Raw genomic sequence first — 23,091 nt, 5'->3', positions numbered from 1 at the left:
AATCAACGAGTTAACTCTAAACACCTGCAAAAGATTCCTGAGGCCTTTAAAACTCCCAGCCTGGTTCATCACTCCAAACCCCAATCATGGGTAAGACTGCCGACCTGACTGCTGTCCAGAAGGCCACTATTGACACCCTCAAGCAAGAGGGTAAGACACAGAAAGAAATTTCTGAACGAATAGGCTGTTCCCAGAGTGCTGTATCAAGGCACCTCAGTGGGAAGTCTGTGGGAAGGAAAAAGTGTGGCAGAAAACGCTGCACAATGAGAAGAGGTGACCGGACCCTGAGGAAGATTGTGGAGAAGGGCCGATTCCAGACCTTGGGGGACCTGCGGAACCAGTGGACTGAGTCTGGAGTAGAAACATCCAGAGCCACCGTGCACAGGCGTGTGCAGGAAATGGGCTACAGGTGCCGCATTCCCCAGTCCTGGGCTACAGAGAAGCAGCACTGGACTGTTGCTCAGTGGTCCAAAGTACTTTTTTCGGATGAAAGCAAATTCTGCATGTCATTCGGAAATCAAGGTGCCAGAGTCTGGAGGAAGACTAGGGAGAAGGAAATGCCAAAATGCCAGAAGTCCAGTGTCAAGTACCCACAGTCAGTGATGGTCTGGGGTGCCGTGTCAGTTGCTGGTGTTGGTCCACTGTGTTTTATCAAGGGCAGGGTCAATGCAGCTAGCTATCAGGAGATTTTGGAGCACTTCATGCTTCCATCTGCTGAAAAGCTTTATGAAGATGAAGATTTCATTTTTCAGCACGATCTGGCACCTGCTCACAGTGCCAAAACCACTGGTAAATGGTTTACTGACCATGGTATCACTGTGCTCAATTGGCCTGCCAACTCCCCTGACCTGAACCCCACAGAGAATCTGTGGGATATTGTGAAGAGAACGTTGAGAGACTCAAGACCCAACACTCTGGATGATCTAAAGGCCGCTATCGAAGCATCCTGGGCCTCCATAAGACCTCAGCAGTGCCACAGGCTGATTGCCTCCATGCCACGCCGCATTGAAGCAGTCATTTCTGCAAAAGGATTCCCGACCAAGTATTGAGTGCATAACTGTACATGATTATTTGAAGGTTGATGTTTTTTGTATTAAAAACACTTTTCTTTTATTGGTCGGATGAAATATGCTAATTTTGTGAGATAGGAATTTTGGGTTTTCATGAGCTGTATGCCAAAATCATCCGTATTAAGACAATAAAAGACCTGAAATATTTCAGTTAGTGTGCAATGAATCTAAAATATATGAATGTTAAATTTTCATCATGACATTATGGAAAATAATGAACTTTATCACAATATGCTAATATTTTGAGAAGGACCTGTACATATATATATATATATAGATTGATAGATATATACATCTATCTGTACATCTATATAGATATATGGATATATATGCATACATACATACATACATACATACATACATACATCTATTCGAAGACTCTTCTACTTCATTGTCACTGGTCCGCAAATGTCATCCAAAACTTCCAAAGCGGTCATTTTCCTCTTGTGTGCCATTATAAATAATCGATTTTCAAAAAAACAAAAACACCACTGGAAGCGATCCGAGCAGCGAGGAAGCTAGCTGCAGAGGCTTGTGTTTTTAGGCAGCCTCAGCTCCTTCCTTACACACGCAAATTACATCACCGGAGCCTCCCTTTGTTAAAGCCTCCTTGAGCCTCCATGAGGGAATTAAAAGAAAAAACGTCAGTGTCTGCTGAACCCACCAGTGGGTCGGTCAGGTGTTGATAGGACCTACAATTGAAAGTTGCAAGTTTTTTTTTTTTTAATTCAAATCACATCTAAAATATTGATAGGCCATCCCTAAAATTCTATTCCATTCTCATTAAAGAGGTCCAGTGAAATCATTTTGATAATACAGTTTAGCATCGCAAGCGTAAATAATCCAATTTTAAACATCTGGCCTGAAAAACGCTTAAACAGTAGGTTTAGTAATTGCAGGGAGGTCTGAAAAATCTGACCGCAAATGGAATTTGAGTGCAATTTAAAAATGAATTTATTGTGACATACTCACTACGTCACCTCGCTGTCAGCATAAGAGGAGCAGGGCAAGCTTTGTTACTTTTGGCATTGAAGTCCCAGATATCCAGTGAAACATGTTTTATCAGGGTGGTATTTAATCCACGTTATTTATATCCCAAGGCATTCCAATAGTAGTAGTCCCTCTACTACTATTGGAATAAGTATAACACGACTGCTATTAATCACAGAACAGACATGTTATGACTCAATATCTATGTTGTCAACAACATATGAGTAAAAACTTTATATGTGGGATGTGGCTGGGACTCACTACTGTTCAATTTGGATCAGTGTGGATAGATTAAATAAATTATGTTATGATATTTTTGACTTATACTTTGGAAGGTTCCTAATTAGGCCTACCTTGTTGCACCTTGTCTTCTATTTTCTGATTGGCTCCATTCTTCCTGTTGTTTGTATTTAAGACATTTAGCTTTCTTTCCACCAAGTTCTCATGCAAGTGTTTTTGTGATAAAAGCATACAATTAAAGTATTTTCTCATTCTTAGGGCTTGTTCAAAGACATTGCTTGTCATAATAGTTTATACAGTACTTCTCACTACCTCATTTCAAACATAACAATGAACTGTTATACTGTAAATCTCAGTTGATTGTGCATGTTATTTAATAAAATATATATTTTTTACTTTTACTCTATGTATTTTCCAGTCATATCTAAATAAAAGTAAGAAACTAAATCTAATCCACAGATGCTAAACGAGCTTGGATTATTGTTAGCCATTAGGGAATTACATTTCTGTGTGCATAGAAGAGCATTTTTCATCACTTCCTAGTTGTAGTTAGGTTAGCAGCTCCTGATTGCTTTACTTTAATTTATTATTATTATTATTATTATTATTATTTTGTATTCAACATCAAGAAATATGTAAAAGAAAAAGAAAAAACCCTTAAGGAAAAAGAAAATAAGTAGCCCGGAGCAAAGCCAAAAGTTGCAGAAGAGGGAGATCCTCACTTTCAGAACACGATCCTTGACATCACTAGGGCACCAATGTAAAATCTTATGTACATATCTGTGTTATTTCGGCTACACTTACGGGAAAATTTGAATTTTTCTTACAAGGAATCCCTGGCTCATGTGCAGTATGACTGAAATCAGTAGATATTAATGTGCACACACACAACATAATGGCAGCCAACCAGTTTAAAACCCACAGAAGATAAAGATATCACAATAACAATGGTGGATTGCAGAGTACTTGTGCTGCTGACTCTTTTGAATCTAACAACTATTCTCCAACAAAGTGCAAATTTTCTCCCTTGTTTTGTGAAAAGGAAGTGTTGTGCCCAAGAAGTTGAGTTTCAAAGAACACACTGCCAACTAGTGGCATGGCAGGGGAATTACATCCTCTTCACATTTGTTGCTGTTCCTGTGTGAATGGAGATTGTGATTAAAACATTGCATCTATAGATGTGTTAACAGAAACTAAACCAACATCTCATTTTCAATGGATCGATGTAAAAAAGGGGCTAACGATCAGATATTTAGAAGGAAGACCACTAGTTAGTTAAGATCTTGGATACAAGTGGCAAGAATGTAACTTCTCTGTAGAACGGCCCAGCTCAAGCATAGAGATACGGCGAGTAGCACCATCATCTGGGGGGAGACCTGGGTGGACCTGCTGCTCCTCTGCATTGAAAGGGATTGATTTCAGCACCTGATTAGGATGCCTCCTGGGGCCTTTCTGGGCATGTCCAACATCAAGGAGACCTCTGGGCAGACCACAGTTATGCTGGAAGTACAATACTGGTCAGCTCAAACATTACATATTTGGACCTATTATTAAAAAAAAGATTACCAGTTTTCTACAGTGTTTCCTATTGGAAAAGCAAAATATTGTTTAGTTTGACCTTTTTGTTGTGAAGCCTCTACTCAGAATCTTTCTCTGATGAAAGTTGTGAAAATAAAAACCAAAGACTTTAAGGTTCACCTGAAAGTATGTATGCTGAAGTCCAATTTGAATACTTGAAGAAGGGGCTTAAATATTGCATTTTTAAATATCTATTATATATGAGATGCTGCTGTTTTTTTTTTTTCTACATCATTGTATACACATTATTATAATATTACTAATAATAATAGCATTTTATTGTAAGTGCTGCATTTTTAGGGATTATCTATAATACTATTCAAGTTTTCTGAAAAATTGAACATTTTCACACCTTTTACTCATGTTTATACAGAGAATTCTACTCCACAATGAGATTTTTGTTGAGACATAAAAAAGCACAAAGTTGTACTTGGCATGTTTCTCATGACAGCTACTATTTTTAGTACTTTAACTTTTTATGCCTTTCTTCACCCTACCTGATTCCTCCCTATCAATTCCATGACCGATGCAGTTGCTGTCTCACACTTTTCTCAACATACTTGTTTCCTTTTTCTTGAACAATTTGATCCTCATTTTTTCTTCTTTCAGTGCCTGCTGGAGCCAAAATATTCGAGATGTTAAATTAGAACAATGAAATGAAATGCAAAAGGTAGCAGCTTTGTCACAATGAACACCCCTTTAATAAGTTTACCAGTGTGTTATCCCTTTTTATGAGTACATAGTATAATTGAATTTGAATCAGGAGGATTTTGTGTGAATTGCAAAGGTAGAAAAGTGCCATCTTGGCAGTCTAACACACTTACATAAAAATGGCCTTGGTCTGGCTGGTAAAATATAACTGAACTTTTGAAAAAATTTAATTAATTACAATTAATTTAGGGTTTTACAATGGGGGCCAATAACTTTTTCTCACAAGGCCAGGTTGGTTTGGATAACTTTATTTCTTTGATACATAAAAGCATTTGAAAACTTACAATCTGGTTATCTGTGTGCGATATTAAAGTGTGTTTGTTAATCAGAAACATGTAAGTATAACAAAAACCAAAAACAGAAGAAATGTATTAAATTTTCCATATTTTTTACAGCACTGTAAATACCACATGTGTGAGATGTGTCTTTTACTTATATGGGTTATGTCTCCATTTATCTGCCAGGTTGTGTCCATGGGCCTATACCTTGGAGAGAAAGCATATCTGAGGAGCAGCTGGAACATTCTGGATGGTTTCCTGGTTTTTGTGTCTTTGATTGATATTGTAGTGTCGATGGCAGGAGGCGCTAAGATCCTGGGAGTTCTACGTGTTCTCAGGTTGCTCAGGACACTACGGCCCCTCAGGTTAGAGTAACAAATGGTCAAGTTTCAGTGACAAGGCATTACCATTGTTATTTCATTTGTTTTTTGTTAGTATTTCAGCTGTTAAAAACAGACTTTTTGTTGCTAATATACTAGAGAGAGGCAAACATTCAACTAAAAAACTATATATATCTTAAAAAAACATGCAAGAACACCTCATCTCTCTGAGTAGTTGCCAGGCAACATGCTGAAACCCCAACTACTGTTCTCAGCCAAGCAAAAAATAGTCTGGGACCTAATCCTTTGTCAGACATGGAGCTATCTGTACATCGATCTATTACCTTTACTCAGTTAATTATTTTCACGGTCATGGAGGGCCTGGAGCCTGTCAAGCTGACACTAGAAGAGTCAGGGTTCAATCTGGACAGTCCATCAGAGGTTTAACACAGAGAGAGTGGTCTGACTCAGTAAGGGTAAAAGTCTGTTAGTTAGCGGCTTATTTTAAGAATCTTTCTCCTCCCCTTCACTACCTCTTAGTTACTGTTCTCCTTTGCAGTAATAAAAACCAACGTCTAAGCTTTTTGCTGGTGGCAAATTTTAGCAGAGACTTGAATTTCTCAGAAAATGCAAACCAAAGGCGCGGCAAAGGTGGTGTGGGGGTTAAGCGCGCGACCATGTGCAGAGGCTATAGTCCTTGATGTGGCTGTCCTGGGTTCGAGACCTGGGCCCGGTGACCTTTGCCGAATGTCGCCCCCTCTCTTTGCCCTCTTTCCTGTCTACCTACTGTCAAAAAAATGAAAAATGAAGACCTCTAGTGCCACAAAAAATATATATAAAATGAAATGCAACGCAATTAGATTTTTTATAGTATTTTTCTAGCACAGTATTATTGCGGCCAAAACAATGCGCATAAAGATCTTATATTATGGACTTTTTTTTTTAAATGACCTCTAAAAATGTATCATATCCTTTTAATTTGTACATTTTCTATGCTATTGTTGTTAAATATTCAAATACCAAAAATATTTTGTTTTATGTAGCTCAACTGTCTTACATTTTTTAAATTTGGTTCTCACTATGCCTACAAATGGATCAAGAACGTTTTAGAAACAAAACATACTGGTATCATCAACAAACAATGGAAGTTTCAGCAGCTATGAAGCATTACAATTACTATTGATTAAAACTTTGGACCCAGTGTAGAACCCAGTGTAGAACCAATCATTCATCGAGATGGTTTTTAAACACCGTATTTTTTTAATGATTTTCATTTAAAGTTGTTGATCAAGCATTCAATACAAGCATTTAATTCAAAAGTCACTGAAGTAGGCTCAAATTAGCTTTTTTCTCTTACTCTCCTTACCATCCTTCTCAGTGTCTATGGTGGAAAAATAAACGTGGGTGCTCATTCAGCTTTGTTTGCCAAAGTTCCAGGTTTTTTCTGATAAAAACGGTCCAAGAATGACATCAATCGCCCCTACGGTTTCCGAGTTATGGCCAGTCGTTCGGGAGCATGCGCCTCCATGTCATATTGCCTAGACCAGGGGAGACACAGAGTGAGGTGCTGCGTCAGTGAGAAACAGCAGGTGTCAAGTTATATTGACGCTCTTTGCTGATTGGCTGATTCATTCCTCACTGTTCTATTTATAGCTCTGTGTATCTCCTTCTGTAGATGTCTGGATGTGATTCTGTCTTTCTTTCTGCCTCTCTGTGTCTCATACTGGGACACACACCCACACACACACACACACACCCACACACACACACACACACACACACACGCACATGCATGGATTACTATCTTTCTGAGGACTTTGCAATGACTTTCATTGATTTTCAGTCATTTCTATGGCTTAAACCTGACCCGACCCCTAACCCTTTGACCATCTTCATAGGAGGCAACTACATGGCGGCCATGTTGTGTGGGGAACTTAAACAGCATGTACTGCTGTTCCAACATCCACACAACTGTGATTGACCCTAAAGGTCAATTTCTTCCATCAACCTTCCATGGTTAATAATGATTATTTAAAGCTTATAATAACATACACAATGGTTTTAGAATAGCAAGCAGGTTCTATATAACTAATAGAAATAACACAGACCTTAAAGGAGAACCAAGCTAGATTTTTCAAACTAAGACAAAACAGGCTCTGCAAAATAAAAGCCTTTACATTTTAAACAATAGATGATTGCAGCACTGGCCTTCACATTACTGTTGGAGTTCACCCAGTGTTGGAAATAGGACTATGGGGGACCTTTGAAATAAGGCCTTCTGAAACTTTCAAAATAAAAGCCTCAACCTTCCATACTTACTAATGATTTTTTAAGCTTATAATAGCATTCATAATGATTTTTAAATAGCAAGCAGGATGTATATAACTAATGGAACTAACCCAGACCTGAAAGTACAACCATGCTGGACTTTCAAAATAAGACAAAACTTGCTCTAAAAAATAAAAGCCTTTGCATTTTAAACAATAGATCATTTCAGAACTGGGCTTCACACTAATATTGAAGCTCACCCATTGTTGGCCTTTTAAAATAAGGCTTACTGAAAATTTCAAAATAAAAGCCTCAGTCTTCCAGAGTCAATAGTAATATTTTAAGGTGATAATAGCATACATAATAATTTTTAAATAGCTAAACCTAACGGCCAGAGAACCTTTGTGGTCCCAGAAGCACGCACCAAGAGGCAGGCCCCGTCTAAATTTGTTCCGAAATTTTCTAGTTTAGATTTCTCTTTTGTTCATTCACTGCATTTTGTTGATTGATGAAAATAAATGATTAACACATTTTTGAAAGCATTCTTTGTTTACAGCATTTTTTCACACCTGCACAAACTTTTGCACAGTACTGTACATCTGTCTTTTGTATATTAGGGTGAAAACACAAAGCTTTTTGATTTGTTGCTTTCATGACAATGATATGATAAACTATTCATTTTTAAGAAGGTTTTCCTTTGAAAAGTCAGTTTTCTTGCTCTCTTCTACTGTTAGAGTGTATGTCTTTGTCTCACCTGTTTTCTCTCTGTCTGCCTTCGCACGGTTCACAGGGTTATCAGCAGGGCTCCAGGCCTGAAGCTGGTGGTAGAGACGCTAATTACTTCCCTCAAACCCATTGGCAACATTGTTCTCATCTGCTGTGCCTTTTTCATCATCTTTGGCATTCTTGGAGTACAGGTACAAAAAACATCTTTAGAAATGACTGTTGGGATTATGACTATTGATTAATTAATCTTTATCAATAATTATAATTGAAAATCATAATTTGGCAAAATTAATTTCTTGACCAAAAATCCTTATTTATGAATCAAAATCAGAGACGTCCTCTGGGATTGTAATTGTGGCTCAAAGCCCTTGATAATTACAATTAGTAATGTCACTGTTTAATCAACCGTTTCTGCCTAAACGTGGGGAACTTTGACCTTATTTTGACTGACAAATCACTCTTGCAAAAATAAACACAAACGCCTTCTCTTTATCTATGTGAATATTTATTAAATCAACAGCCCAGATACATTTTGCTCTTCCGATTCAATAATCTTCACCTAATCAAACATGCACAGTTCTACTAACAAGGGTAAAATATCTAACTAAATAAAACAAAACAAACAGTAGTGGGTGTGTATGGAATCAAACCAGCAGTTATGGCAAACAAGTGATAATGTGACGCTGAGCGGAGTTTGGGGAGTGGCCCGCCAGAAAGTGTAGCTTAGTTACTGTGAGCCATGAAACATTCCCTACCGCTGGGGATGTCCGAGCACACAAAGGGTTGTAAACCTTTTGGCGGCAACTAATAAACATGAAGTGTCGAAGACAAAGAAAATGGTTGATTTTCACCATGAAGTTATTATAGCAGTTCAATTTTAACATCGCAGCTGCGCCAGGTGTCACACAGTAAAACACAACTTGAGAAACGTGGCGGCTTCAGAGTTCAACAGCAATCAGGTTTCAAAACAATGGCATGCACATACAATTCAGAACACATTAGACTATACGTGGCGATTGGGGGGGGTTACTGCACTTCCGCAGTTAACTCCAAGAAGAGCGGTCAATCTTCGTCCTCTGGCCTCCTTGGCGAAAGGGAAAAAAATTTATCTGACCCTCAGTAGTCGACTGGAACAAAAACAAGGGTGGCAATCCGTCTAGTTGAAACCTCTGTGAGGGATTTTTTTTCTGTTACGTGTTAAACTCACGTCTTCAATCAGTAAAGTGAAATTTCTGGCCTTCTTATTCCAGAAACGTCTTTCATGAATTTTTCTTTTTCGTTGGCCAACGGGGAGAATGAATGAAAGTCCACGCAGGATTTCTTCTCCAGAATTGATGCTCCAGTTGCGTGATAACCACGTCTCGGTTTCAGCTGGAAAGCAAGGGTGGGCAGTCTCATAGTCTGTTATATAGTTCACTGTGAAATCAGAACTGGGACGCCCCCATCTTATCAGCCGCAGTGCCCGCTGGGATTTGTAGTAGCGGACTATCCTGGGGTACAAAATGGCCAATGATGCCAAAAGGCCTGGTGCCGTCCAGCAACGTGCAAATGGTCCAACATTCAGCAAACAAAATGGTCCAACATGACTCAGTGATCTCTCTTAGTAGAATTTACTGTCTTACTAATAGTGAATCCCACAGGTTTGTGGCAGTGTCATCACCCTGAAAAATACTATTATGCACTTGTTAAAGATATGGAATAGAGTAGGGATCATAATAGCTGGTATTGCACTTTTGAGTGTTTACAAATTAGAAATAAGAGATTTATAATGTCATAAATAAATGCTTCCTGGGACAAGATTATGTTCTGACAGAGCACCAGTGGCGGATTGTATCGAAAAAACATAAAACCACAGCTGCCCAAATCACGGCAGAATTAAATGTGCACCTCAACTCTCCGGTTTCCACCAGAACTGTCTGTCGGGAGCTCCACAGGGTCAATATACACGGCCGGGCTGCTATAGCCAAACCTTTGGTCACTCATGCCAATGCCAAACGTCGGTTTCAATGGTGCAAGGAGTGCAAATCTTGGGCTGTGGACAATGTGAAACATGTATTGTTCTCTGATGAATCCACCTTTACTGTTTTCCCCACATCCGGGAGAGTTACGGTGTGGAGAAGCCCCAAAGAAGCGTACCACCCAGACTTTTGCATGCCCAGAGTGAAGCATGGGGATGGATCAGTGATGGTTTGGGCTGCCATATCATGGCATTCCCTTGGCCCAATACTTGTGCTAGATGGGCGCATCACTGCCAAGGACTACCGAACCATTCTTGAGGACCATGTGCATCCAATGGTTCAAACATTGTATCCTGAAGATGGTGCCGTGTATCAGGATGACAATGCACCCATACACACAGCAAGACTGGTGAAAGATTGGTTTGATGAATATGAAAGTGAAGTTGAACATCTCCCATGGCCTGCACAGTCACCAGATCTAAATATTATTGAGCCACTTTGGGGTGTTTTGGAGGAGCGAGTCAGGAAACGTTTTCCTCCACCAGTATCACATAGAGACCTGGCCACTATCCTGCAAGAAGAATGGCTTAAAATCCCTCTGACCACTGTGCAGGACTTGTATATGTCATTCCCAAGACAAATTGATGCTGTATTGGCTGCACCATACTAATAAATTATTGGCCTTAAAAACAAGGTGTTTCAGTTACATTGTCCAACCCCTGTATATACTATAGAATTTGCCAGTTTAAATGCTGTTTATTATGATGGAAAATGTAGCATACATTACATTCATTCTTTAAAACAATTTAAGGTGACTTTGTTTTCTGCCAGCTCATCATTAGTGTCAGATTAAACCATGCCAATTAAAGACGTTAAAACTTTAATAACCCAGCTAATGCCACTGAAACATTTTTTTGAAAAGTTTGAGAAAAAAAAAAGATAATTTCACCAAAATTGCATGTCTATTTAAATACTGATGCAAAAATTCTTGAATGAATAATTGTCAGTCACTAGATAATAATCAGAGCCAACAGTGCTGATTTGCTTTTGGCTCCCTTTCTGTCACATCTTGTTCCTCCAAAAGCTCAATTGGTGTCATTTATTTCTCTAATATCCACTGGTATACATTGTATTCCCACTCCCCATCTATTATGTGTTTCATATAAATGAGATGTAAAAACATCACACTGAGGCAAAAGACAACCTGACTGTTGATATCAAGTGCTTTTTCAGGCTTCGTTTGGGCACCATCTGCAAACTCATTACAGACGCTAATTATGAGATTACTTCAAAAGCTACATAAAAGAGGTAGCGGTGCTTACAGGAGTTATCACACCATCATCAAAACGTGTGTTTGTTTGTCTTATTCTCTCATTCCTCCTCTCTGTGCTTTTTTACTTTTTTCTTCCTAAAGCTCTTCAAAGGCAAGTTCTACTACTGTGTGGGTTTGGATGTGAAGAACATCACTAATAAATCTGACTGCCTCACTGCCAACTACCGATGGGTTCACCACAAATACAATTTTGACAACCTTGGACAGGTACAAGACAAAACATAAAAAAGCTCCCCTGGTATCATGTCAGTATTTTTGGAACCTATTAACATTGAGCTGTGCACAAACAGTCATGATCAAAACTTGGGAGATAATTAGGACACTCTTTCCAATAATTAATTTATGGAGAACAAAACCTTTTGGCATGATGAAATGATTTGCTTTAGCAAATCCCATTTTAAAGCAAAAAATGCAAGAGTTAACTACCATGTTTACATAATAAATACTTAATTCTATTAATAAAAAGTACCAGTACCCTGTTATAAAGGTAAGGTTCTTATTAAAGTATGTCTTTTGCTTGTGTTTCTATAGGCTCTTATGTCGCTATTTGTGCTGGCATCAAAAGATGGCTGGGTTAACATCATGTATCATGGATTAGATGCAGTGGGAATTGACCAGCAGGTAATAACAAATACATGCAGCATTTAGTGACCAATTTTCATGCTCAGACTAACCATTTTTAACTGCTTCTATGTCTCCATGTCATTTTTTATTTTTTTAAATACACACAATGCAAACAGATTTCCATCTGCATCTACTACTTCGTGTCCAGGTGTAACACACCTTTTTCAGTTGGATGTTACATGAATGCCCTCCTTTTGGTCCTGTGACTCCCCAACCAGTTGGAGGTCCTTAATATTCCACAACAGCAAGGCCTACTGGAGGCATCATTATCAAACTGATAAAGAAGTTCAAACACCCCCTTGGTTGCAAAGATCATCTTTTAAACTCCAGCTTTCACCCAAATTCCAGATTATCCTTAAAGCTGAGCTGGGGAGGAAACATTTCAGTCATTTTCTGAAGTGCTGAAAAAGCATGTATCACATTTTTACAATTATTCTTTTTGGAATGTGTTTGTGTTTGTTGGTCATGATAGTTATGTCTTTTCATGTCCCAAGTTGAAAGAAAAAACTTAGGAAAGCTTGCACAGAGCAGCTGAAATTTGTCATAGAGAGATGAGGACAAATCTGAAACACTAAACGTGAGCACTGATGCATAAAAAACCCTCATAAGGAAACTATTGACATCAAAGTCTGCAGCATGAAATTGAGTTCATAAAATGAAAATATCTATGTCCAGTAAATAAGAGGAAGTCAGGAGAAATCTTGACTGAGAACAATAAATTGGAGACCACAGTTAAACTGTAGATGGACATCAGTACTTCCATTTCTCTGAAGAACTGTGTCACCAGAAAACTTGAAATTAGGTATCCATGTAGTGATTGTGCAAGCCTCTCTTTTCTTCGCATAACAACCTCATGTTTGACTTGTGAGGGTTTGACTGTATTACATGGCCACATCCGTCATCTCCAGTGCCTTTTTTTACTTCTCTTTCTGAGATATATTATCAAGGTTTCTTCTACTGTCGCTTTGTTTGCTGTTTTCTGAAACATTGATCTGTATTCAGAAGCTAATTCAAAAGTGCCCTGTAGTGACTACATTGCTTATCAACCATGACAACTTAATGCATTTTAAGGTTGAGGGGACTGATGCTTGACAATGGACCCTCTCTATTTAAATGCATTAATGGCCCCTAATACAGTAAATCTGTTGGGTGGAAGGGAAGTTGAAATACTCAGATGACATCTTCAATCAAATGTTCTCTCTTGAAAATAACAATGTTACCACAGCTAATTATTGTAGGTAGGTAGACTTACAGGGAGAAATTTAGGACAGGGTGGTTATTAATTTATTCAATATAAGGATCTGCTGACATCAGCATATGTTTTTCGCTTATAGAGAACACAAACAGTAAAAAGTAAAAAGAGAGTAGAGGAAGGCATTTTCTTCTCTGAGAATCTTTATCTTCACAAACAACATCCACAGTCACCTCTGCGATCTGGCTCCTGACTCACTGATGGAGCTCCCTGTAGTAGTCATGGCATAAAATGTGTTGTGTCCTCTTCCCTTGGTTTTGGGTTTTTCCTTCTTAAATCCAAGTTTACAGTTGTTAAATAACCCTGGGAAAAATGTTCCCAACACAGAGCTTTGTGCACATCAATGTCCTTAAAGTTAACTGATATTATGCAAATTAATCATCTCTGGTGGCTGCACCAAAAAAACCCCGTCTATTTTAAAATTAGTTTATCTGAAAATGTCTTACAGTGTATTAGCAAGAGTGGGAATTATGCAGGATGAGTCAGTTTGCACGTCAGGGAATACCTCACTGCTCTTCAACTTTGCACAGACTGACTAATTTCATTTACACCATCCTGCACTTTCAACACTTAGATTGAAAATGTGCCTCTCTCATCTCTGACTTTATTGCACCTGAAATTGATTTTTTTGTTTTATAATAATTATCTTCAGTGTTTTGCTTTTCTCTGAATCATCCTAGGCTTTTTTCACATTTCCTCTTGCTTCTGTTCTATACCTAGTTTCCTTGTCATCTGTTGTGTTTAGGGGCCGTTCCAGTATTTTTAGACTTGACGACCAATGAGCGTAGTCATTTATGTGGCTGAGGCCTTGTAACGTTGCTGACTTACAAACAAGAGCTTATTTCATCTGTCAGTTCATCTGAAGTTGCCTAAATAAGCACTGAGTCACAAACAAGCTGGACTTTTGAGATTCAGAAGGCTGTAAGGCACAGACACTGTTCTTCTAGATTTAATTTAAGTCTTATAAACCTTAACCAGTTCAAATATTTTAAGAAAACTTCTTATACTCACACACTAGTTCACAGTTTTCAGGTATAACTTGATAAAAAAGAAATCTATTGACAATAAAACAAAACCCTCAATATTTGTTCTCCAGTACTTTAAGCACAATGCCCTGTGTTGGACTTGCAGGCTATCAAGGGTGTACCCTGTTTCTCACCCATTGACTGCTATAATGGTCTCCAGCACCTTTGAAATCTTGATTAAGACTAGGTCCATGTAGGACTTGGGTGGATTGATTTATTTAAAGCAATTTGCAATTTAGAATTAGTGAGTCAGTCCAGATAAAAAGACAGAACCACACTTTTAATTATAGGGGTTTACATATTTTGTTGGTACCTTATGATTTTCAGATGTACTTATATTTTCCTCACATATTCACCCTTCATACAATTTTCATTTTGGCTTCATTTTTGTTAGATAAAAAATGCCAGAGGGGAATCTGTGGGTTGTGATTTTGCACATTTAAGGTTAGGCTCCAGTGGTTTTAGAACATGTTAAAAGAAGATAATTAATAGGCTATAACCTAGTAGTGACAGCAGGTGTACTTTCTTATTACGTTTGGCGTAGTTGATCTTTGACTTAACCTGAGTCCAGAAAGCTTTGCAGCATGCTTCTTATTGACCCTTTTACTGTATCAGTTCATCTATGGAAGCAAATCGTTACCATATTTCAAATGGAAAAGCATTTTCAGAAATGCTTTTTCATTTTAAGAATGTGGCTGCATTGTTTGACTCATAAATTAAATTAGTAATCAATAATCCTATTTGCATTTTAATTTTCTTCTTCAAGACGGCTCATTCTTTCACTTAATTAAAATGAAAAAGACATTTGAGATTTATTTTTCAAAATGTACCCCAGCAAATAGATACCAAAATTCAATTTGAAATGTAAAATTTGAAAATGAAAAAGCATTTCCAGAAATGAAAGCAAAGCAGACATTGCTTTTTCGTTTTCGTGGTCTGCCCGCAAAGTACTGCCCAGAACTCGAAAACGAAAAAGCATTCGAGCGGCGGGCGCAGAAGAGTGACGTCAGCAGCCACTCTTCCTCAGCTCCCTGCTGACCGAGCTACCCATCTTGTTCGGTAGGGGCCGCTGTGCTCGTCTGCATTGCATTACATTGCAAACATGCCAAGAAATTGATTGAATTGCAGCAGGGCCGAGCTCAATTTGTGGCAGTGGCAGTGGCAGGCAGAACTGGCAGTTCCGGTGGCAGGCTGTGGCATCCTCGTGGCAGCAAACATACTTTCTGTCTTTGAACATTGCAAGATCATTGAGCTGCACAAGCAAGGTCTCCCACAACACTCTATCACTGCCATATGCAGTAAGACAGTCATTTTAAATAAAATTTCATTTCTTCTCAAAATTGCCCTAAAGGGTTCGGGAAAAAGTGGAAGACCGAAATAAAGGTCAAGATGGAGGATGTGGTGAGGTGTCGTAGATCAAGGCCTTTACTGATGCTGTCTGCAGCCCAGTAACAGTAACAAAGAATGTTTTCAAAGCAACAGAAAAAGGTGGAAATGAAAAGTGGATAAAGGGTTTTTAGTTAACGAGAAATTTTTAATCTGAAAAGTTCTGATGGATTCCTGTGTTATTAGCATTACAAGGAGATTCCACTGATGTTTTCTACGCGGCACAGGGGAGGAGTATGTATTTCAAAAGGACAATTCAACAGTTAACGGGTAAAAGGACTTCCATCAAAGGAAAGTCCCAACAACCTCCCAAAAACACTTGCATCATGCCAAAGAAATATTTGTTTTAAAGTTATCAACAGAAGCAGGGGTGTTTTGGCTAATGATCTGAAAGTTTTGATCAACTGATGAACAGCGTTTTTAATTCTAATGGAGTTTTCAATAGTTTGCCAACTCTTTTTCTTTTGTCTCCTTTTGCTGCATCTTCTTTTTTGAATTTGAAGCTTATCTTATTACCTAGTTACAATCCAGCAGCATAAAATGTGAATACCTGTAACTTTTTCACTGGTTAAGATTTTTATCAGGCGTGTACATCTGCTTTTAGTATTGATATTTATACACAGATGATTCTATGTTTTTTGCATAGGTGTGGAATTGCTAGCTTGTCATTTTTTAAATTGAAAATCTTACTTTCTTATTTCAGTATTTAGTATTTCTCTTTTATTGTAGATTTATTGTTTTTTGTAGATAATTTTACTTTAAATTACACTTTGGTTAGATGACTGTCTGATTTTTAACTCCAGTCCGTCCATGGTTTTGCTTTCTTACCACCATGACAAGCAGTTTTTCCCCAGTCATTTTACTTACCATTTAATTTGTTTCTCCCTTCACTTGTCTTCCTCTCCTCTCCCCAGCCGGTGACCAACAACAATCCATGGATGCTGCTCTACTTCATATCTTTCCTCTTGATTGTCAGTTTCTTCGTCCTCAATATGTTCGTGGGCGTGGTGGTGGAAAATTTCCACAAATGTCGGCAGCACCAGGAAGTGGAGGAGGCAAGACGTAGAGAGGAAAAGCGCCAGCGCCGCATGGAAAAGAAGAGAAGAAGTAAGAGTTCAGACAAAAAGACAGTGGTACAAGTAACAAGTTGGGATTCACAAACAGACATAGTAAAGTAAGTGAGATTTTAACAAGTGATGAGTTTATGAACCAGGGAAGGAGTGGTACAAGTGACAAGTTGGGATTCACAAACAGACATAGTAAAATAAGTGAGATTTTAACAAGTGATGAGTTTATGAACCAGGGAAGGATAAGAGAGGGCAAGATCTGAGTGTTGAGAAATAAATGGCAAAGGGACTGAACTAATGGAAAAAAAATATCTTCTCATGTAAGAAAATTTAAATTAGACAAAGTGTACCACAGAAAAAACTAAAACCAGAGAAAAGTAGCTGAAGAATTGATAAAGTCTTTTTAGAAATGTTGGCGTTTGAGTACAAAATGTAGTTTAGTAAGTAAGTTATGTAATGAGGTACAGTTATATTGGACTTATATCTTGGAAAGAGTAAGCTCCTTCTTGCACATAATTTAAATGGCATATGCTTAAGTCTTCTTATAACATTAATGGAAACGAGTCATTATTTAAACTAATTTAAATCTACTTAACCTCCCATTCACATTTATCAAACTTCTTCCCTTAATATTAGCTCTTAGCTCTTTACATTTCTGTTTTGCTTTGCATAATTTCCTCTGCTCTTCATTTACCCCCTTTGCCTTAAATAAACAATTTGATAAATCTTGTTTGCACCTTGCATTATTTTTCATAGTCCTTTTGACCTTTGTTTGTAAAAATGTGTCTCTAATGTTTCTCTTATTATTTTCACTCAGGTTTCCACAAGTCAACCTTCTTTACATTATGTCATTGCTTTACTTTTACTTCAAATCTTGTTGAATCTCAGCAATGTTTCTCCCTTACTCTTGACCTTTCTTTTTTTCATCCTTAACCCAACCTTCTTTGCAATCTTGTTGTGCAGAGGCCCAGAAACTGCCATACTATTCTTCTTATGGCCATACACGCCTGGCTATCCATGCTCTGTGTACCAGCCACTACCTGGACCTAGTAATCACCTTCATTATCTGCATTAATGTCATCACTATGTCCCTGGAGCACTACAGCCAACCACAGGTGAGCACACTTCTTGATTTGGATGGAAAGATGCTGGATTTTCCAGAGTTGTTCATGGTATCTGGTAATGATTGTTGCATCTCATGCAAACACCTGTTGCAAATTTTTGGCTTTAGTTTATTCCTTTTGATTTTCTTTTTTAGTAATTCTAGATCTTCATATAAACCTTTGTACTTATTCATAGCCAGTGATTGTGGCATAAGTAGACTACAGTAGACTACAGCATGCATTGGTCATAGATTTAACATACTTAGAGAGAATTATCAAATTACTTTTATTTAAAATAGAAAAAAAGATACATTTTCATACCTCTGCTTAAATGATAATACATGTCGATTATTGCAGAACTAATGCTATATATAGCATTTTGTTTGTTTCATGCAATGACTTAAGCAAATACATAGAATAAATACACATTCACATTGCCAGTAGTTTTTAAAAGCTTTCCATGCACCTTTTACCATTCTGCTTTTTCTAGAGTAACAGAAGTACAACTAGATAATAGCTGGTCAATTAGTCACGCTATCTGCTCCTGCAGTCTGGTGCTTAACAGACATGCTGCTCAGAGTTTGCCGACTGTAGTCTTAAATCACCGTTACCTTAATTAACGGCAACACACATCAGTGGTTAATCTCAAAAGATTCACTCTATTCCGATTTTCTATGGACAGCACGTGTTTAGCGAACATTGCTCCACTGTGTGGACCCCAGCACTTGTACTTTTATTCAATAACGTTGACATTTCTGATGAAACTAACCATTTCTAAAAGTAATTTGTTCTCAGTTAGTGCACTTAAGCACAACGTGTCCACTGTGTGTTAAAGTGTGCTGAATATTCCAATTGATGATCTATCAATGGGTGTTGCCTTCAACTCCATGGTGGTTACATTTTTGTGAATGGAAATATTTCCAGACAGCCATATCTGTCTTTCTTGTAAGCAAGGGAAGAGTATGATAGCCTTCTTCGAGCTAGCTAACTGGCACTACATAGCAACATATTGAAAAAGATAGTGCTGCACTACTCATTGGTCCATACAAGTCAACAAAACTCTTGTCCCTCTATTGTTGTATCGGCCTTCTTCTTAAAATTACTTTTTTTGAAAAGTATAACATAAAATCAATTTGTTTTATTTCAAACCCTCCCATTCCACTGTATTTCCATGGTCATCTTACCTATGAATTTTCAAGGTTAAGAAATCCTTGTCTTTACTGAGCCTAATAAAAACTGCTTTTAGCCCATAGAACCTATCCAAATTTAGTCTGAACAAATACTTTAAAAGTGAGGGGTTGTTAGCCAATGTAATCATATAACGAATAATTCAAAGGACCCGCAATTTCCGCTAGACACAACAAGTAAGATTCAGTGAAGGCTCTGGAAGGTGATCGGCAGGAAAGCACCAGCGGCAGGCTCAGGAACCTCTGAGGGCAGACAGATAGGTTAGTGGCTAAGCAGAGTACTGAAAATAGTGACCAACTCAGAATAAAAGCCACTAAACTTTTCAGAATCCGTTGAGAGAAAAGGAAACTGAATTTTGGTTCCTCAGTGTGATGATCCAGTGGCAGCAGCACAACGGCACACTGTCACAGTCTGAGGTTGTTTTGGACCAAGATGCAAACAGTCGCTTGGGCTCAGCATGTTGAAAACAGATCTCTTTAATTCAGGCTCAATGATAAGCACTTACAAAGTCATAGGAGATTCACAGGCGGGATATCTCAGGCAGCATAATCAAAAGGACAGATGTGACAACATAATGAGCATTAAATGGAGGAACCAGCAGAGTATAATTAGAACAACCAGGTATATAAGCAGGGAACGGAGGAGAGTGGACCAATGAGAGGAAGCTAAGGTAATCAGAGGAGAAGTGGGAACAGGTGTGCAAACTGGCTGTAAAGACTGAGGGAATGAATGGTTACTATGGTGATCGGACTGGGAGACACCGGGACACTGGAGAAACTAAATTAAATTAAACCAAAGGGAAACTAGATCTAAAGATAAACAGACAGTAACTGACAAAGAGGAGCAGGGAACGAAAACCAAATACACCCAAAAATCTAAAACACCCACAAGAACGTAAATGGAAGTAACCAATAACTATTACAACTACCAGAGAGGAACTAAACACATACACCTATACAAACATAAGGAATCGGGGATGACAAATAATCTAAAAGGAAACAAACCTCTGGGAAAATAATAACTGAAGGGGATCTGAGGACAAGGGGAGGAACAGGGAAAAGAAACTTAAACATAAATAGTAACTCTAGAAATAACTAAATCTAAGGACATGTAAACCTGCACAAGAATCTAAGCAAATATTAACTAAACCACGTAAACTACTAATCAAAGGAACAGGGAAATCCTTTAATGGCAAAATAAACAAAAACAAAAAACAAAATGGCAGATCCGGACACACACGGGCTCTCAGGTTTGCACTCCCCAGCTTTGACCCAGTTTCTGTCTGGGTCAAAGCCGGGGATGCAGAGTCAGGCGACAGGATCCGAGGATAAGGCTTGAATCGTTTGTCAGGGCACAGAAGCAAGATCATGAACGGGGAGGTAGATTTAGGCAGACTGATCCAGGGGTTAGGCAGACAGGGGTAGTCAGGAGGCAGAAGCAAGGTCGATGTCCAGAATTCAGAAGCCAAGAGAATATCTGATGTGGGCAAAGCAGAGCAGATAAATCCAGGATGCATAAACAAGATCAGAATCAGGCAGGGAAGAAAAGAACGCTGGACATTTACTCACACAAGACTTTTGATAATCTGACGCTGGTAGATAGGTGGAGCTGGTGAGGCGTGATTAGGGAGCTGGCTGGGAAGGAGCAGGTGAAAGCAATCCATCTAATAGCTGCAGCACATAGAAGATCAGCAGGCAGACCGAGATTATGAAGATAAACAGTGCAGAATCATAACAAATCAACCTTTTGTCACAGTAATGTTGGCTTTGGCTCTGGTGCAAGCAACAATAACAGACATGCTTGACAGTTCCTAAGTGATTTATTGAGAAACACAAGGTAGAGAACTTCAGGGTTCTGCACCAGGATCTGGACGAACACTGGAAGGAGAAGGTAAGTATTAGCTAGAAAATGAGGATATGTTAAATGTCGAGTTGAGTCACAGGTTGAAGACTGAAGCAGGCTTACTGTTTGGTGATGAAGACGGAGGTCCAGGGAAGGTGAGAAACTCTCTGAATCTGATATTGACAGGTTGGGTGTGTTTGATAGGTTGCCCTAGCAGAGCATTAGTTTGTCCTTCTCCAGAGTGAGCCTGATGTAAGAGCCACAGCAGACTGAGGGTGGACAGGCAGAAGAGCGATCGATTACTGAGCAGGAGCCTGGCTAGGATTCAGGAGTGTGGAGGAGCATAAAGGAGACTAGAAGCAGCGGTCCAAGGAAGGATCTTCTTGGAAGTCTTTGAGATGGAGGAACACCAGCCACCGAGGTAGGAACCTGACACAGGAATGATGAAGTCCGGAAAAGGTGTTGGGAGAAGCAAAGGTTGGTAGCCCAGTGAAGCTAGAATAGAGAGAGACCAGATGCTGTGTAAATTATGATGGTACTCGACCCAGATGAGATGTTGGCTCCAGGAAGCTGGATTGTTGCTGCAGATGCAGCAGAGAGTATTTTCCAGTTCTTGATTTATTCTTTTGCATTGACTGTTGGTTTGTAGGTGGAATCATGAAAACAGGCGGGATTTGGCACCCAGGGCTGTGCAGACGTTTCTCCAAACTTGAACAATGAATTATGGTCCTCGATCAGAGACAATCTCTGTTGGAATTCCATGTAGCTGGAAGACATGATGCAAGAGGAGTCTGGCGGTGATAGCAGCAGAAGGCAGCTTGGAGAGCACCACCAGTCCCAGGCTGAGGATCCTGGGTCTCCTCCTCTGGAGAAAACTGACATGAGAGGGCATCAGGCCTCTGACTCTTGGAACCTGGGCGACAAGTAATTGAAAAGGGAGTTTTTCCTCCCTACTGTCGCTACATGCATGCTTAGTATGAAGGATTGCTGCAAAGTCAACTCCAGTGACTGTCCACTGTCGCTACATGCTCATCCAGGAGAAGTAAATGCTACAAATTACTGACTTGGTGCAATCTGCTGGGTTTCCTTAGATAGAAAAACTTTTTAACAAATTTGAATAAATAACTAAATCTGACTGCACTATTTGATAGTTAGGATTAATTGAAATGTACAGGTCCTTCTCAAAATATTAGCATATTGTGATAAAGTTCATTATTTTCCATAATGTCATGATGAAAATTTAACATTCATATATTTTAGATTCATTGCACACTAACTGAAGTATTTCAGGTCTTTTATTGTCTTAATACGGATGATTTTGGCATACAGCTCATGAAAACCCAAAATTCCTATCTCACAAAATTAGCATATTTCATCCGACCAATAAAAGAAAAGTGTTATTAATACAAAAAACGTCAACCTTCAAATAATCATGTACAGTTATGCACTCAATACTTGGTCGGGAATCCTTTTGCAGAAATGACTGCTTCAATGCGGCGTGGCATGGAGGCAATCAGCCTGTGGCACTGCTGAGGTCTTATGGAGGCCCAGGATGCTTCAATATCGGCCTTTAGCTCATCCAGAGTGTTGGGTCTTGAGTCTCTCAACGTTCTCTTCACAATATCTCACAGATTCTCTATGGGGTTCAGGTCAGGAGAGTTGGCAGGCCAATTGAGCACAGTGATACCATGGTCAGTAAGCCATTTACCAGTGGTTTTGGCACTGTGAGCAGGTGCCAGGTCGTGCTGAAAAATTAAATCTTCATATCTCCATAAAGCTTTTCAGCAGATGGAAGCATGAAGTGCTCCTGATAGCTAGCTGCATTGACCGTGCCCTTGATAAAACACAGTGGACCAACACCAGCAGCTGACATGGCACCCCAGACCATCACTGACTGTGGGTACTTGACACTGGACTTCTGGCATTTTGGCATTTCCTTCTCCCCAGTCTTCCTCCAGACTCTGGCACCTTGATTTCCGAATGACATGCAGAATTTGCTTTCATCCGAAAAAATTACTTTGGACCACTGAGCAACAGTCCAGTGCTGCTTCTCTGTAGCCCAGGTCAGGCGCTTCTGCCGCTGTTTCTGGTTCAAAAGTGGCTTGACCTGGGGAATGCGGCACCTGTAGCCC

At 39.0% G+C, this 23,091-nt stretch overlaps 1 protein-coding gene across 1 annotated transcript in view; it reads left to right on the top strand.

Annotated features, from left to right (window-relative positions):
* LOC124867723 (voltage-dependent T-type calcium channel subunit alpha-1I-like) overlaps positions 1-23,091 on the top strand; it is a 170,718-nt gene that overhangs the window by 89,280 nt on the left and 58,347 nt on the right. The window contains exons 17-22 of the mRNA XM_047364302.1: positions 5,054-5,232; positions 8,246-8,372; positions 11,554-11,679; positions 12,004-12,093; positions 16,674-16,866; positions 17,790-17,941. Of these exons, the coding sequence (XP_047220258.1) occupies positions 5,054-5,232; positions 8,246-8,372; positions 11,554-11,679; positions 12,004-12,093; positions 16,674-16,866; positions 17,790-17,941 (867 nt within the window). The remainder of the gene's footprint in view (positions 1-5,053; positions 5,233-8,245; positions 8,373-11,553; positions 11,680-12,003; positions 12,094-16,673; positions 16,867-17,789; positions 17,942-23,091) is intronic.

This window comes from Girardinichthys multiradiatus, chromosome 5 (genome assembly GCF_021462225.1).
Source record: "Girardinichthys multiradiatus isolate DD_20200921_A chromosome 5, DD_fGirMul_XY1, whole genome shotgun sequence".
NCBI lineage: Eukaryota > Metazoa > Chordata > Actinopteri > Cyprinodontiformes > Goodeidae > Girardinichthys > Girardinichthys multiradiatus.
Note: the sequence above shows the minus strand (reverse complement) of the source record. Positions and strands in the feature narration are given on the sequence as shown.